The sequence below is a fragment of the Chamaea fasciata genome, unplaced genomic scaffold (genome assembly GCF_029207755.1).
Source record: "Chamaea fasciata isolate MVZ Bird 193981 ecotype frontalis unplaced genomic scaffold, bChaFas1.0.hap1 SCAF_13, whole genome shotgun sequence".
In the NCBI taxonomy this organism is placed as follows: Eukaryota; Metazoa; Chordata; class Aves; order Passeriformes; family Sylviidae; genus Chamaea; species Chamaea fasciata.
In genome coordinates, this window is record NW_027094098.1 from 18,010,978 (window position 1) to 18,029,508 (window position 18,531).

Genomic DNA, 18,531 nt, shown 5'->3' on the forward strand with positions numbered 1-18,531 from the left:
CCAAAGGCAAGGGGATGCTGCACTTCCCTTTGCAGTCCTTTGCTTCCTGCTGCATGCAGAGCACCTCGAGCTGCACCAAATTATTTTGCAAAGCAGGCGCAAGGTGTGATTTGCAGCTCACCTGGGCACAGCCTGTGAGGGTGCAGTGGCAGCACTGGAGATGTAAAATTTCCTGATTATTTCAAACAGGATCCTGACACAGTCCGCTGCCTCAGCTGAATGAAAGTGATGCTCCCTCCTCACATGGTACTTTTTAACAAAATGACGCTTCAGAGACGGAACAAACCCTGATAAATGCGGCAAGTCTCAACTTCGGCACTCTTTTCACCCAGACCCTTGGGACCACACAAAAACTTTCAAAGTGTCATTACGCTCTTTCCTGGCAATTTAAATGGAAACTTGGGTCACCTGCACGAGCTCACAGCCATCACGTTCAAACCCGCGTCTCCTCAAATCTCCTTGCATTGTGCTGTTATTCCATGTGTCTGCGTCCCTGCCCGTGACAGGAGCTGCAACTAAATAATCTTTCAGGTTTCTTCCAGCCCAAACCATTCTGTCACTCCCATTTTACACCACAGGGAAACACCCAGTTGGCTTCAGTATGGAATTCCTTCACTTTTATCACTGCACAAAGTCACTCTGTACCTCCTCTTCTTCACTGAGGTTTTCGGGTCCCATCTGCTGAGTGAAATACTACAAATATTTGTAGTGGCAGCTTCAAATAAAGCGGTTTCTACGATCTGACTTCCAAGTATGCAGAAAAAAAGGAGAGCCAAGCACAAACACATTTACCTACATGGCATCTTCTGCTTTCTATTCCAAGGCAGCAAACACTTGCCTACAGAAAGTTCTGCTCCCCTGCCCCAAAGGCCTGGCTTTGAAATGCCTTTGGTTTTTCTTGCAAGACCCCTAAAAAGTCACCAAGAAAGTCGTAACCCCGTGTTCCATCCAAGGAGGGGGAAAAACATCCTGCTCTGCTAGCTAACTGTATTTTAATATTCTGTTTATAGTTATGGAAATTTGGCTCGTTTTAGCATCAATAAGTTCTGATTGTGCTAATCAGACAGGAATATAAATGAGTTTTTATTCGCTTAGGTTTTCACACACGTTTGGTAAATACGGCTGAGGTTAAGCTTTAGACTTTACAACGTTGTGTTATTTTGTTACTGAAAAAAACCACTGAGTAAATTGTGTTCTAATCCCTGACAAACACTGATCCCTGAAATCTCACTGCTGATATGTACATCCTGTATTGGAAGAGCTAAAGGCTACTATTAACACATTTGTTATTACACAAAAAACGGAGAGGTTAATTATGGCACAAATACAGCTTTTGTCCGAGGCACTGGCAGCCACATATTTCAAATCACCAAAAAATTAAAAACCTAAAGCATTCATTTTGAACATCATCATTAAGTAGAACAAGAAAAATCAGAACAGTTTCTGCTGAAGTGCTTTTTTTAAAATCCAAATGGAATTTTTTCCTCAGTTCTGCTGTTTTGCTGAACATCTGCCAAATTATTCAGCTTTAGATTTCAACCCAGTGTACCTTCCCTGTTTTTCAACTGCCAGGCACAGCCTCTTAAATCTGTTTTTTAACTCCACTGTGTCCTGAGCTTCCCAAGCGAGGGGGTGGAAGGGATGGAAGCCAAGGGTCTTGCAACATCTTCCAGGACCTCACTTCTTCTGAAACTTTGACAGTGTTGGCCCACACTAAAACCCAAAAAACAGCCGTGGAGAGGCTCCTGTCCTGTCCTTGTCACCGGGCAGGCTGGCTTCATGCTAAGGGAAATCAGGGAATCTTCAAAAGTCACTTCTTCCAAGGTGTCTGGGAAAAAAGGCTGAAGTCACACAGCAAGTAAGTAGCCATAAACAAAATACCAGGCAATGATCTATCCATCAAAAAAACTTCAGCCAACAGAAGTCCTAAGGCACTGGGATTTACCACAATTCCTATTAAATCAATATTTAGCTTGTGGATCGGAGTAAGTATTCCAGTAGGGATTGCTGTTCAATGTGCCCATAACATTTTACAGGAAATATATTGGAATTACTTTTTCTACTGTACCGCACTTCAAACTGCAGCAGGCAGAAGAACTGCGTAAGTACAAATGTACAGCCTTCACGCTCGCTAATATCTGCAGTAACAAAATTTTATTGCAGGATAAACCGCTCCGAAATTCCTTCTTGGTAATTCATGTGAAAATCAGAATTGCCACTAGCCAAAATTCCTCCATTCAAACGTCATCAAATCTGAAGTAAGCTTAATTAATGAAGATAAGGGCAGCATTTGTCTTGTTGAAATGAAGCATTAATTGTCTGAAGGTGAGGATTCAGCTTTCAGGTTAGACAGTGTCTGCAGCACGAGGGAGCTGCTTTTCCAGGGGAGGCTTTCTCCAGCTTGAAAGATGAAGCAGAAACCAAGGAGACTCTTCAAAAGCTATTAAAGGTCTCTCTCCAAAGAAGAATTTGAATAAAACAGCATTTTCAGCACTTATGGAATTAAATATTCTAACCGGTAAGAGCACGCCCACCACGGAAACCCAGATTCCTGGAAATCCATGAACTTGGAGCAAGGCTGGGGTGTCAACAAAGGTCTTCTCATGGGCTTTGGACTTCAATTTATATCCAGGTCCAAGTTTATATTCAGCTGGCCAGAAAACACAGATCCTCATGAAGGAGACTCTTGTTTCCCCTCACCCAATTCCGAGTGAAAGGATTAAATGTGGTCACCTCGCCCAGGAGTGCCCAGGGCTGCTCCAGGAGGAATACAGGAGCCGCAGAGGAAGGCAGGATTTACCCTGGGGCACACAGCAAGAGGTGCAACCGGGTCCGCTCTCAGCTCCCAGCACCTGCCAGCTCACGAACACACCCACGGCAGGACACATCCCTTCCTCCTGAGCCTGGACTGCAGCCCGGCTCCTGCGCCCACCACAGGGGAGTCGGGATTGGGATTGTGTCAGGGCTCTGTGCTAAGGGAAATCCAGCACGGCCTTTGCAGGTTTACAGCACCCGTTTCATGTGGTCTTACCACATCCTAAAACCTCCAGACAGGAATTTCCACCCCATTCCCCAAAGAGCAATCAGGGCACCCAGGAGGGGTGAACGCCCTGCAAGAGCCAGGAGCTGCAAGAAGTTACACCTGGAATTAATTCATCACTCCACCACAGCTCACCGATGAGTTTTGCACGTTCCACTGTGGATGTTGTTCGGCATATTTTACTCCTTTTCATGCTTGAAGTTGCTCTTCAGAGTAATTTAAACATAATAATGCTAAAGAGTGTGGTTTGAAATTTCAAACAAGGCAGGCAGAAACTCCACACATATATATATATACACATATATATGTGTAAATATATACACACACATATATACACACACATACACATATTTATATATATATTTAATGCTCCTTTTAGTTCCCCAAACAGGCACCAAACACTTCAGAAAAAAAAAAAAAAAAGGCAGAACCCTTCAGACTGGTTTCCCATTTTGTAACTAACTGAGCCCAAACTCTCTGCCAGTGCAACGAATCCTGGTAGTGCTGCACAAGCCATCCCAGCTAAACAATTCTGACAGTCACTACTGGCGTAGCTGCACTTGAACATGATGGCTGGACATGTATAATGCACAAAAAAGGAGATTGCTATTAATATGCAAAAGCATTATGCATCAAAAGCCAGGCTGGCTCTGTCTGAAGGCTGTAACTCTTAATGAAAACTGAATTTGAACAAGAGTATTGAATGATGCTGTCTTTCTTTTCCTTACAAATGGACTTTCACCCATAAAGAAACTCCCCACCGAAGACTAAATCTGAAGAGGATATTTCTGCTTTCCTTGTGGCATGATTTAATCACAACATCAGAGCAGTAAGAACACAGAAGGTTTGCTTTCATGCTCTTTGGAAAATAAAGAAAGAATCATGCTCTCCAATTTCATAAGTCTCCTAAACTCGATAGTAAAAAAGAGGAGGACTGTGAATCTGATACACGACATTGCTGTGCCTGAGGGTTTAACAGTTTATTTCTGTATTAGACTGAGAAAACAAAATGAAAAAAAAATGAAAATGAAAGCAATAAAAACACCTGAATTGACATAAAGAAATACACAGAGTATGATCTAGTTTTAAACTCAAATGGACTGCTGAATAAGGAATTAGAAGAAAAACTTCCCTATTGGCAAATTTTAGTATAAAGTGAGAGGAGAGGAACCAGGCTTCGATGTCCCAATAGTTTCTATATATTACAGTAGCGCATTGGATGGGTTTTTTGTTTGTGGCTTTGTGTTTTCGGCGGGGGTTTTTTTGGTTTTGTGGTGGGGTTTTTTTGTTTGTTTGTTTTTTTTGTTTTGTTTTGTTGGTTATTTTCTGCCAAGCTTGCAATGGCTGGAGGAAAAAAATTAAATGTTTTTGGCTTTCTCTATTTAAATAAAGTGCAGCAAAGACAGTGTTAGGATACAGTGTTTGTGGTGGCCAGGAGTCAGAATTTTAGGATTTTCAATCCAAGTGGCGTCTCCAGGTCTCACCCTGGACACGATGTTTGAAATGTGCCCTTTCATCTCCTGAAGGAGAAAAATTTTTATGCATTTGCACACAGAGCCCACCTTGTTTCATTTCTTTGAACTCTCTTTTGACTCACAGCTTTCCTTCCCCTTCAGCCACCCTTCAGAAGTTGTTTTTCCCCTTTAATTCTCAGGTGATCCTTTAAGGACAAATCTTTCTGGGGAGGAGAGAGCACTTGGTTGGAGCAGCAGAAAACAGCAGAGCGTTATGAGAAAGTGAAGAAAGAAATGCCTGTGCCCAGCACTGCACCTGGGGCTCCTCAGGAGCCTGCACCTGATCAACAGCGCAGCAGGAAAATGAAGCCAAAATTCCCAAAAGCGGGGAAGTTTCCCGAATTCCGGGAAGTTTTTACACACTCGTGTGATGGGGGTTCACAAATTCATCACAATTGTTCAGGAAATTGGAATTGCCACCCCAGTTCCCCAAAGGGCCAAGTGCAATCAGGGCACTCAGGAGAGGTGAAGGCCCTGCAAGAGTCAGAAGTTACACCTGGAATGAATTCAAGACTTCACCACAGCTTCGTTTGGCACTTTTTGTTGATGCCGTTTTGCATATTTTACTCACTTTTATGAGTAAAATTTTATTTTACTCATTTTGAAGTCGCTCTTTAGAGTAATTTAAAGACAATAATGCCAAAAAGTGTGTGTTTTGAAATTCCTCTTTTAACAAGGCAGACATTTGGAAACCCCACGTATATATAAAGATACATATTTATAATCAGTAATCACCTTTTTTGCTCCCCAAGGTAAATGGACAAAAAGACCACGGGACCATTAGTCACACAGATGTAAGCACACTTCAATAAACAAAAACCCCAAGGGCCACTGTTTTTTTCCATTAGATCCTCTCACATTCCCCTCTTTGATGAACTATGAAGATTCACAAGGGATAAAGGAAAAGCAATTCAATACAGGACACTGCAATAAGGGGCCTAGTTTGAAATACATTATCTGCAAAGACAGAGAATGTCAGGGTTTATAAGCCAAGATCAGCATCATCTCCTTTTCTGCAGCTATGATGTTATTTCATAACACTGAACTGCAGACAGCTCTTCCAGGAACTGTCTTTCTGCTTATAGGCAAAGCAAAAGAAAAATGGTTTTCTATGGGGAGGCAGAATACCTGCTGCTCTGTCTTAATAAGAGGTTAAAATAACATTCTCCAAACTGTCTGACAACTCGTTTTTACATTTACAGCGGGCTCTTACTACAATCTGCTTCGAAATCAATTCAGCTCCAGGATTCTCAAGTGGATTTTAGCAGCCTGCTGTTCCAAAGGTCCACGGAAGAGTGACACAGTTGAAGCAAACAGGTAAATGTTAGCATGGACCACAGGCCCAGGCTCCAAAGAGCAGATTTTAGCGTCAGGATTGAGCCCTTCTGCAGGGTTTTGAGGGAGATGTGTAAGGCAGCTGGAAATGCTCAGTTCCTCAAATTGCATCTGGCTCAACTCTTGTGTCCGCAGGTGCTGCCTGGGACTCCACACCACCTCCTCAGTGCCAGCAATTCCAGGTTAAATCAGGGATGTAGAGCTGTGGTGGGTGCTCCAGGCTGCCCCACCACGTCAGCTGCCTTTTGGGAAGAGGAAAAGCAGCTTTTCCTTGACTTCTTGCTGGTCCTCTGACCTACCAATTCCTCACGGCCACTGAAGTGACATTTGGCAAGTCCCCAGCAGCAGGGAGGGACCTGAAACAGGTGCCAGGGAGGACTGGGAGGACGGACACTGGTTTTACAATGTCACCTGCCTTTCCTCAAAGTCCCTGACTAAAGCAAAACCAAACCCTGGCCTCCTGAGCCTCCATGAAAAGCTAAACCCACCTACCTTGGAGCTGTGTGCAGGACTCCAACCCCCCTGTGCCCAGCCAGGACACAAACACTGGGCACTGGAGGAAGGGGATGGAAGGAGAGGCCGGCACAGCACAGGATCAGGAGGAAATCACAGCCAGGGGACTGCCCAGGGCAGCCACAGCATTTCCCTCCATCCCCTCCTGCACTGGACTTCTTGGAAAGCAAACCTCATCCATCCACAACAGACCCTGGGGATAAACCACTCCATTTTCAGGATCCATGGAGTTCAGGCACTGCCCTCCTCCCCAGAGCTGTGCTGACCATCCCAGAGAGGATGCACAGCGGGAACTCGGGCACAGAATTCACCAGAGCCAAGCCCTGAGGACAGGACAGGAGCTGCTCCTCTCCCCTCACACCCCTGGCAGCACTGGGGATGCCGGAGCAGAGCAAGCTGAGCAGAGGGATCACCACAGCAAGCCCTGTGCTGCTGGGAGCCAGCACTGAGCTCCAAACGTAAAGACAAATGACCCTGCAGAGCTGATGTGGCAGCTGAGAGGAGACCTCCACAGCAGCACCAGCTCCAGAGTCTGAGAGCTGGCTGGCACAGCAAGAAAAGCAAAATCTCCGCACCAATTCAGCAACAACACAGTGCTGCTCCTCAGGAATAAACCCCGTTCTAAGGCAGAGTTTTGAGAGAAGCTGCAGCAATCAGCCACAGCAAGACTCTGGAATGGCCAGTTAGAGACAAACACGCATTGCAGCTCTTCCATCAGCAGCACTGCCACCACCAGCACCCTTAATGCATTCAAAGACCTTCCGCTTGCTTGGGAAGCACATCCCTATGTAGCCAAGGTTCTTTTAATTCAGTCACTTTTGGTATTTTGCATTATTTAACACGTCTGTCGCACGCTTGGTTTCTAAACTCTACATCACTCGTGCATTTCAAAGCCTCTGGGTTCTCCTCCTCCAGTGCAGCTGAAGCCTTGGATGTGGGAACTCATGCACAGGGCTGGAAGAGAAGTTAGAGATCACTGTTACCTGCAAGGCAGCCAACAAACGACACCAGGAGCAGCTGCTCCCACAGCAGCAGCAGCATCTTCAGCCTCCTGAGCTCAGTAATGCTGCTCATCTCAGAGGAGCTGTGGGTTTAACTCTTCCAGAGGGCAAGGTTTAACCTGTTAAAAGAACAGACAGAAAACTGAATCCCTCGGTGGTCCTTACGAACTTACTTCCTTGTTAATGCACTTTTAAATAAATACAAAATTGACAGATCCTTTGATGTTCCTCTTTTTTTTTTCCTTTTTTTTTCTTTTTTTCCAGGACTTAATCCCCCAACAGAAGGGTGCATTCATATTTCACATTTTCTCATGTACATGAGGTGCTGGAAGTTTTATTCTCCAGCAGGAGCAGAGCTGACAGCTCAGTTGATTTTGCAGTTCCCACTTCCCACCAAGCTGCAGCACTGGTTTATTTGTGAGATACAGTGGGTTTAAAGGAAGGGAGTACAGGAGGTGAACAACCATACACAGCTCAGCAGCTGGACACATCTGGGAGGAGCAGCTTGTGCAGCTGGCAACAGCACAAACCAGTAACTGATTTAAATAAAGCCACGTCCAACCCATCCTTTTTTTGGATGTCCTGGAGTGTGATGTGCTCCCTGATGGCTTTTTTAGGTTTTAATTCCTCTTGGGACTTCTGGACCAGGTGCAATGAACCAATTTAGTGCCACTTTTACCTGTGTCACTGGCCAGATGATAAACCCTGTGCCAAGGCCTGCCAACCTGGCTATGACATTATTTTACTTGTGGGTTTTTTTTCCCTAAAGAAGCTTTACAGTAATTTTTCTTCAGCTGTAGGACAACTCTGGCCTTTGTATTTCCTGGATGTTGCTTCCACAGCATCCTCTTTCTTCAGGGGAAGGGGAGAAGGGCAGGACACAGCCCAGACTAAGTGATTCCTTCCAGAATTAGCCCACAGACCACTGCATGGCAATATTCAGGTCAAGAAAGCAACTACTAATTCTGAGGAGCCAGATCTGACCTGCCTGAACTGGATGTTTCCATGTCAACTATTATTTTTCTTTTAACATTAGAATTAAGGGTTTAATATTGCTGTTGAACAAGTGTTTGAATTTCTAGCTAAGCTCCCCAGAAAAAGAATTCAAACAGAAGCATCCTCTCTGATACATACCCAAGCTGTGATCAGCCAGGAGAATTTACTCTCCCCCCAAACACATCACCCTTTGCCACAAGGTGAGTATTTTTCCCTCATCCTGCTGTCCCTGTGGGACCCACTGTCACCTCCACACCGGGCTGGCAGTGGCACCCTCCACCCAGCGCTGAAGTTCTTGCTTTCTCCTTTTCTCCACGTGCTTCTAAACCAGAAAATAAGCAAACCCAACCCCTCACATCTCTACCAAGAAACAGATACTGATTCCCCAGCAGGGAGTCGCGCACTGCAGGGATGCAGCAATCCCCAGGCACCTCCAAGGGGAAGGGGAATATCCCACCCCAGGGAAATTCTGAGGGAATATCCCATGTCTGGGACAGGGAAATATCCCACCCCATGGTACAATTTTAGGAGCCTCACCCAGGTTCTCAGAGATCTCACATCAAAAAATGTTCCAGACACGCAACTAAAATGTTTTCCAAAAGGAGTGACGGGAATACAATAAATTCTGTTCATTTTGGATGCTAAAAGTCTCAGAACAGTTTATTGGCAACAGTGTAACTCTGCACAGAATCACAGGATATCCTGAGCTGCAAGGGACCCACAAAGATCATAAATCCAACTCTTAGCACAGGACACCCTGAGGGTCACACCCTGGGCCTGAGGGCATTCCCCAAACTTTCCTTTGAGCCAAGAAAAAAAAGGGAGAGTGCAAAGAAACCTGTTCTGTGGGACCTGCAGTTCAAGGCTTTACTTTTCTCCTCTTCTGTTTGGTTTTTGGTTTTTTCCTTCCTTAGCAAAGCAAACCCACAAAAATAAAATTGCAAACTAACAGGATCAAAACAAAACAAAACCCCACAAAAAAAAGGGCAAAATGAAACAACAAAAAATAAATCAAACAGCAAAAAACCACTTTTGCTTGAAGGTGTCAACTTGGGAGTTGGCCATTCCTCACCCTGTGTTTCCATGAAAGAAATAAAGAAGGGAACATTATCCATGGACAGGCAGGCACCCTCCGGCACAGGAACATCCCAGAACAGCCCAGCTTGGGGCTATGGAGATAAATCCTGCTGGAGCATCACCATCCCAGCCCCTGGAATCCAGGAATTCCTCAGCTCCCCGGAGCAGTGAGAGCAGCCAGAAGGGCAGGGAGGGGAGAGGGGAGGAGGTGAAGCAGGAATATTAAAGTAGGTCACTCTTGTGTTTCAGCTCTCTTGCAGTCTTGCAAGGAAAAAAAAAATTATGGAGAAGCAAAATTAATTTGGTTTTGTTCTCTAAGTGCTCTGGGCAAAGCAGAACATGATAGATCCATTTCAGGCCAGAAAAAAAAAAAACCTGCCTTGGTAGAAGCTAAAAAAAATTATTGAAAGCTTTGTATGTGGGTATAAAATCATAAAAATACATCCCAACCTCTGGCTGCATTCTATTTTAATAAATTTTAATATCTGAAGAGAGAACAGCAGCTACCAGCTAACATTGTAAGACTTAAATGACTTTAAACACTTCATTCTCCCTGTGTTCTGTGAGGTTTTGCTAATCTAGGATCTATTCCTGAACACCACTGCTCCGTTTTAAAAAGCACCACACGCTCAAGAGCGCTCAGATTTCCAGCTCCAAGCCAGATAAACGCATCCCTGTGCTCAATAGCGTCTGCTCTTTACAAAGATGCAAACCCAGATGCACACCCAAAGCCTGAACTTATTGAAGTTTCTCCTCAGTTCATTGCTTTCCTATAAAGAAAAGGAGCCCAAAGTCGTTTTTCTCTGCAGAGAGGTGCACGAAGGGCTACAAAGCAGAGTTGCCCCTGGCCAAGTCAGTGGGATCAGGCTGTTTATAGACCCTTGGTCAATGCCTGGCACTGGAGAAAGCTTCTGCCTTGCAAATTGCTCCAAAAAGAAAGAAAGAAAGAAAAAAAGTCAAATATTGAACAGCAAAGCAGCTCAGCTTCGCCGTAACCTTTTGTTTTTTACTGCAACGATCTAAAAATTAAGATGTTTAAATCCCCAAAACGTCATATTAGAAAGGCTGCAGTGAGTTGCTTTTTATAACATAAGAGTATATATTTATTTAATTTATTAATAATAATATCTACAACATAATAATAATAGAAATAATATATAATTTTTGTAATACAATTATATAATACTCCAATTAATTCTCACGTGGAAACAACCTGCATCAAAGGAATCCACTGGCCGTGCAGGGATCCAGAATCCAAGGGCAAGGCTGAGCATCTCTGTCACCTCCACCACCCCCCCTGCCTCTGGATTTTGTTTTCAAAACAAAATTAAATTAAATTTCAATGTAATATTAAAATATCCATATGAAAATATCTGTATGAAAATATTAATAATAGTAAAATATCGATTACAATATAATTACTCTTCATATTAAGAGTCATTTCATGTCCCCCTTTACAGAAGCAAAGGGGCAGACCCACAACGTCATCTGGGGGTGTTTTGGAAATAAAACTTAAACTGGCTCCCCCAAAACTCTGCACTTTGTACGTCAAGGCCAGAAAAAATAAAGACAATCAGCACCTGGTGTGGTGGGGAAAGACTGTAAAGAAACAAAGCAACGGCCACAGAATATGCAAAAGGAAAGGGAAATTTATTTCTTTAAATCAGAAAGCTCTCTATTATTAGGTGGTACTCTGTTTTCAGAAGCCCAAGTTACTTCAAGGCAGTAAAAAAAGCAAAGCTGTGAAGTGGTGTGAAAAACACCAGGAAAAATTAATACATTACATTTCTTTATTTATTTCATTAACTTTCAGAGAAAAGTCAATTCTCATGAGTTGCTCCAATCATTTTTTCGATGGAAACAACTGGTTATCCAGAAAAAAAACCAACCCAAACAAACGACCAGCCAAACAAATTAATTAGGATGGGAGCACACACATATAAAAAATTCAGCTTCGTTTTTTTTTTCCTTTAAAATTAGCCTTCCAAGACCTCTGAGCTTTCAGATCATATAATACAGCAAGTGATGCACACGAATGTCTGAAGGAGATAAAAAAAGTTTGGGAAAGGTTCAAGAGTCAGTAATTTTATTCAGTGACCTTAATTTTTTCTACACAGAGTCAAACACAAAAAAGCAGCAGTTCCCTAGAGGTGGAATTTTTATTTCTATAAATAGAACTGGAACTTGCCAGAGCTGGCTGGCAAGTTCATTTTAAAACTTGGGACTTTGAGCAAGAGGAATTTGTGGAGTCATCGAGTCTAAATTAATCAGAAATTCCTGGAACTCAGGAGAGCTATGGAGACCCAGAACTTATTTTTTCTGTATCGATCACAGAGCCCAGCACAGAAAATCAAGTGATGTCCTGACACTAGAGGTCAGCAGATCTTTGCTAAGGCGGGGGAATCATTAAAATCTCATAAAATCACGGAATTATTTGGGTTGGAAAGGACGCTGAAGATCATCTCATTCCCACTCTGCCACGGCAGGGACACCTTCCACCATCCCAGGGTGTTCCAAGCCCCAGTGTCCAGCCTGGCCTCGGACATTCCAGGGATCCAGGGGCAGCCACAGCTGCTCTGGGCACCCTGTGCCAGGGTCTCGTGGATAAATTATGAGATTTACACTCATGTTAATGCTGGAGTCATCTCCACAGCCCAGCATGAAAAGATGAGGTGCTGAACACTCCACGAGAAGCTCAAGCAGCCCATTTTATTGTTTTTCGGGGAGGGGAGTGATATCCATCTCTGATTATCCTCAGAACGAAATCAGCAGTTGTGAAAAGTGACCCAAATCCACTTGGTTTGAAGGAGCAAACAGCTGAGCTGGTAATTTCCCTCATCACTGATTCAAACCTCTGCCTCCTACAGTCCCTCCTGCAAGCCTGAAATGATGAAAATATTCCAGTTTTGCATGGGAACTCCACACTTACCTCTCCATGGTTAATAATAAAAAAAAAAAAATAGAAAAAACCCTACATTTTTCAGGCTTTTGAAAACCCAAAGGAAAGAGAAATAAACCCTTGTGGTAGTTCTCCATTTGTACCTGATTCATCAAGCCAGTCTTTCTTTAACACCAGGTAATCTCCAGATTCTGCCTCGATACCAACACAGCCCAGTCCACTTGCATCTGGCTGTGCTGAGATGAAGAACTTTTTGAGTTCAAACCAACCCAAAAGTGATAAAGGTATCTGCAAACACCCAGGCAAGGTTACACTGCCCAAAGCCACAGCTGACCACTAATTAATTATTCAAATCAATCTGGTATCTCTCTTTTGTTGCACTGAAGCTGAGATGGTGCCAGTTTAAGAAGAGAACTTGGAAGGGATTTTTTGTCAGTGGAAGGGAAGAGTTAATTCAATTTGAAATGGAGAATAAGGTAATCAGAGTATTTTCATGTTAGAGGTTGGAAAGGCTTTGGAAAACAAAACACAGAGGCAATATTGACCAGCGCAGAATCAGCAGTGGCAGCACACTCGTGAAACGAACACAAATGCATCCGCTGCACCTGAGAGGCTGCGAATCAAAAAGGATTGACCAGCTAAAAGCTACAGCAGCGAGACAAGGAACAGAGTTAAAAAAACCCAAACCTGCTAAGCAATGCGGTGGCCTGCTCCTGAGATAAGTTTAAAAAGGTGCTCCAAGGAAAAATGTGGTTGCTCCAACTCCTTTGGGGTCTCATTAGATCCCTGCTCCATGGCAGTATCACTCATTAGGAAGCTGCTTTCCCAGGCAGCCCCTGTGAGGAGCCCGTGGCTCTTCCTCATCCTCCTGTCCCTGCAGTGACAGCACACAAATCCTCCTGACCCAGCTGCAGGCACCAAAACCAGCCAGGAACTTCCACAGAAACTCCTCCATTCACCCAGCACCGAGCAGGATTCAAGCCCTCTCCAGCGGGCCATTAGCAGGAGCCTAGTTAAAAGCATCGTTTTATACAAAATTAATTTACAGCGGCTTAATACGGCAGCAGCAGCGACTGTTCTGTGGAGAGCTTTGTTACAGCTTCTCCTGTCTGGCTGCATTTATGGATTCTCAGGCGGGTCCCCGGCCTCCCCAGCCCATCCATCCTCTGCACTTGATCCGATTTTCCCTGGAGCACGGATCACACAGGTGGCTGTGCCCTGCAGAGCATCCTCCCTGGCCCTGGAACGTGTTTCAGTCCCTCCTCCTCCCACTGCAGCAGAGAGCACTTGTAGTGACTGACTGCCCCCTCTCCCCACACCGAGTGTCACAGAACGTTTCTGCTTTTTATCTCTCACGGCTCCTGACAGCCCAGCCCCTGCACACACCAGCAGGCTCTTCTGAGCTCCCTACCTGCACTTCTGCCATCTCAGAGCTGTAACCACCAAAAAACCCTCAGCTCAGCCCAGCCCCTACCACAGGGAGCTATTCCAGCTCAACAAACGCAGCACGGCTGCAAAAAGAAAATAATTAAGGAGTGACATTTATCCTCAAGCCCTCAGGAATCCTGCTCTGATTTAGAACCATCACCTTCCACAGCTCAGTGCATCAGCCACTCCAGAGCCTCTTTACATCTTCATTCTGCAGCACCTGTGGAGACAGCTCGGCTCAATCAACCCTGGGACACCCATGGGAGCACCCCACGAGAGAACCAGCTCTGCATTCTTCACAAAGTTTTCCAGGAGATGTTTACCAGACTTTATAAACTCTTGTCATCTACTCAGTTATGAGATACAATTTAAAATTAGGAAGTCTGGAGCAACAGCAACTCAAAACCCAACAAATTGGGTTTGTTGAAGACCAATTCCCACCACAGTGACCCAAACCTCATGCCACGTGCTGTTCCTGGAAACTATTTTTGGTGTTGGTGCAGTGAAGGTGTTACACTGATAGAGCAGGTTAATTTTTCAAACTCAAAATGCAGCTATTAAATTAAATCACAATTTTATTGCCCTTTTCTGCATTGCTTAGTGAAACATCCACACACTGAACTGCTGGGGAAATCTCCTTTATCTCATCTGCACACGGACTTTGTGTGCCCTGCTTAACACCAAACTCACTGCCAGGCTCCAAGCAGAACCTTCATTCAGCGAAAAAATTGTACTTCCCAAACAGATAGGAGGGAAGGATGTCAAAACCCAAATATTTTCAGGCTGCAGTGCCTTGGGAAGAATTCTTTACTCGTGGTAACCCAGAATTTTGCATGTTTAGCACGAAGAAAAGTTTGAGATTCCGTACAAGTGTTAATAAAATTGAAAAGCAGATATTCATATTCAGCACTCACTGCCAAAAGCCAACTTCAGCTGCTACTTTAAATATTTCCATTTATTACTCTGTACAGACACATTTCTCTGTACTTCGGTAATTATTAAATGCCTTCCCAACCAATGACAGCACAGACCTGTGCATTTAAACCCATGCAGATTAACACAAAAACATGAAAACTGCGATGAATCCTTGATGACATGACCTGTGCTCTGCCCACTCATTCTTCCTTTCTGGGAGTAACAAGATTTTACACCAATAATCAACTAGACTTTTTTTTTTTTTCCCGAAAGAGTGACCTGTCACAAGTCAAGTATTTCCTCTGTTACTTTCAGGCCCCTGTTGTTGTAATTTGTATGCCTGAGGCTTTCCCCCCGTGACCCAGCAAATCCAGACATCCTTCTGATAACATTTATGGGTCATCACGTTCGACCAGGCAGCCCAAGACAGGTACTTCCAGAGGTCAGGAATTCTGTGAACCCACACGACAGCACATCACAAAACACTTCAAAATAATGTATAATTATGATAAATAAATCAGAGTTGTTGGAATTTAAAAAAAAAATCAAATATGAGGTTGGGTAAACTCTGGCTTGTGAAGCTGCACTGCGAGGAAAGGGTGAGACCCGATTTCGATTTCCATAAGAGAACGACTCTGACGTCTGGATTCGTGTTCCAAACTCTCCAGGGCTGCCAGGAGCACAGGCAGCCTCGGGATGGAGGAGATGCTGCTGCTGAGTCAATTCTTAGTCCCTGAAAAGAAGGGTGACCATTGGAATCGGAATGGTTTGGGTTGGCAAGGACCTTAAAGATCATCACATTCCACCCCTGCCATGGCAGGGACACCCCCCACTGTCCCAGGTGTCTCCAAGCCCCAATGTCCAGCCTGGCCTTGGACACTTCCAGGAATTCAGGAGCAGCCACAGCTGCTCTGGGCACCCTGCGCCAGGGCCTCAGAACCCTCACAGGGAATAACTTTTCCCAAAATCCCATCTAAACCCACTCCCTGTCAGTTTGAAGCCACTCTCTGTGTCCCATCACTCCATCCCTTGTCAATTCTCTCTCTCCATGCTTCCTGTAGCACCTTCAGGTTCTGCAAGGCCACACTGAGGTGACCCCAAAGCTTCTCCTCTCCAGGTGAGCAATCCCAGCTGTGCCAGCCTTTCCTCCCAGCAGAGCTGCTCCATCCCTCTGCTCATCCTGGCGCCTCCTCTGGGCTCTCTCCAGCAGCTCCAGCTCCTCCCTGTGCTGAGCCCAGGGCTGGGGCAGCTCTGCAGGTGGGGTCTCACCTGAGAGGGGCCGAATCCCCCTTTCCTGCTGGGATCAGCCCAGGATACTTTTATGATCCATTCCTCATGCCCGAGTCCGGAGCCTCCATCAGCACACCCAGAGCCGTCTCTGGTGAGGCACAAATGTAGCCCTGGTTCCTGCCTGAGATGTTTTGGTTTCTGAAAGTCCTTTCTCAGGGAACTTTCTGTAAACAAGAGACCTGTTGTGGTAACTGCAAATCTGTTTACATTTGTTCCCCTAGGAGGGGCTTCTTCTTGATGTCCCTCTGGTCACACCGATGTGACTGAAGAGGTTTGTCTTTGCTTCACCAATCGAACTGGTCTGTGTAGAACAGTATAAAAAGGGAGACACATCCTGCAATAGAGGAGTCATTTTCTGAAGTCGGAGTGTTTGTGGTGTGCAACAGCATATCACACAAGCATCAGCATTTCTCTCCAAGCACCTTCGGTTCCATCCACTACAAACCACAGCTTCAAAAGCCTCTTTCATCCTGCATGGCTGCCCCAGTAAAAACTCACCACTCCCCACTGCATACATAATTCCACTTTGATATTCCTTGGCCGGAACAAAGTTGATCCGCGCCTCTCGTGGTGTCCCAGGCGGAATTAACACCCACATCCCACACGGATCCCCAGGAATGCTGATCCACACCGGCTGCCCCGGCTCCAAGGGTCACCTGCAGCAATTTGTCAGCAGTTCCCTCTTCATCAAAAATTTACAGGCTGCTGAATTTCCAATGATGCTGCAGCCCATGGTGAAACCAGCTACATCAAATATATTCTTTTTTAACCAGAATGTGCCGTTCTCCTTCCTATCTCTACTCAAAATCAGAGGATAGGATAAAATCCTACGCCTGAGATGGGCTTCAAATCCTTCAAAGAAAGTGAAATTCAGGCAGATCCTGAACTGAGGTATCCAGGGAGTGACAACAGGCCAGCAAGCACTTGAATAAAGGGAACAAAAAACCCCACACAAACCTGAAGCCTCTCCTCAACCCCCTCCCAACACGAAGATTTAAAACCAATTAAGAAGAAACAACAAAAACCCAACCGTAGACAGCCCATTAAACACCACAAAACAGCCACCCAGACACTCCACTTAAAAAGTGCTGACAGTATTACCCTGCAACTTAAAAGAATGTAAAATTCAACACAAAAACACTCTCAACATCCAAATGTACTGAAATTCACATCAGCAGGGCCCTGTGTTTCACTTCTCCTAAGAAGTTATTTTGATTTTCAGAGCTCCCTGTGGTTGCTCTTAGTCCCAAAAATCCTCCTCAAAATGAGCACTCCAGCCTGCCTGGTCCCTCTCACCACAGCAGAAACTCAAACTCCATCAGAGCAGGCAGAAACAACACTTCCAACCCACTAAACTTCCCTCACACTGACACTTCAAACTGCAACACACGAGAAAAATCATTCCGTGCCGAGTACCTTTAGAGCTGACAAATTAAACAGTCAGACACTTCGGGATTGAAAAACTCTAGAGACTTTTTTAGGTTAAACAGTAAAATGTGTTGCCACCTACACATACATACACATGTATTTACAGAGAGATATAGAGATCAGTCTAATAATCAGTGTAGTAAAGAGAGAATGGCAGAAAAACCTCTTCCTTCTCACCCTCTCTTTCCTCCTTCCAAGTCTCATTAATGCTCAAGCGCCTCCAAGAAAATTTTTCCCATTTAAATGGTGTTTTTGTCCTATGACCAACTCTGTAAAGGAAGAAATCCCCCACACACACCACCACCACACCTTTAAAACACCCAAAGGAACCTTAAAACACGACCTGTGCACTGCATTAGCCAGGAATTTTCCAGAAAAAGCAGTGCAGCTAGTTCTTTGTCCCAACAGAAATTCAAAAGAATTCCTAAGAGATGTGAAGATGAGAACCTGCACCTCTCCCACCCAAATGCCACCACTGGGGCTTCCCACAAAGCCCTGGCCTCAAAACAGCTTTTAAATGGAAAAAGCCTCCAAGATTGCAGATTTTAAACTCTTTAATAATGCATTTTAATGCAGACTTTTCTGGCCAATTTACTCGGAGCAAGACAGGACAGCCTTTCCCCGCCGCCCTGCAGATGTCTGTGTTGGTTTTATTCGGGGTTTTTAACATCAGAGAGCCTAATCCATCAAAAACTGAAACAAATAAATGTATTACATCACACAAAGGCAGATGATTGTCCTCTAAATGGATCCTGCACATGGTGTGAATTTGATATTTCATTATTATATTACACATTCGTTTCTTCCTGACCAACATCGGGGAAACTCCCCAGACCAAAGCTGACATAAAACTGATGCTCCAGCATCACATTTGTTTACAGCCCAACATGCAACAGGTAAGGAGGTACTTCATCTCTGTTTAATCACAAGAGAACAATTAATTCCCAAGCAGTAATAAAGCAAGAGAGAAAAATGGGACAGAGGCTTCAAGCAGGGAAACAAACAAGGGGAAGAAAGGAAAGAAAGTGAAATTTACATTTCATATACAGCTTCGCCAGCTTTTTCTGATTCTTTTCAAATATATATATATATATA

At 44.5% G+C, this 18,531-nt stretch overlaps 1 protein-coding gene across 3 annotated transcripts in view; it reads right to left on the reverse strand.

The window, feature by feature from the left end:
• Positions 1–18,531, reverse strand: part of CNTN3 (contactin 3) — a 108,658-nt gene that overhangs the window by 66,766 nt on the left and 23,361 nt on the right. For 2 of the 3 annotated variants that reach the window (XM_066195178.1, XM_066195176.1), the window contains exon 2: positions 7,386–7,522. In XM_066195178.1, the coding sequence (XP_066051275.1) occupies positions 7,386–7,476 (91 nt within the window). In that variant the 5' untranslated portion in view covers positions 7,477–7,522. Of the gene's footprint in view, positions 1–7,385; positions 7,890–18,531 lie in introns of those variants that run through there. The other variant, XM_066195177.1, reaches the window with a different exon arrangement.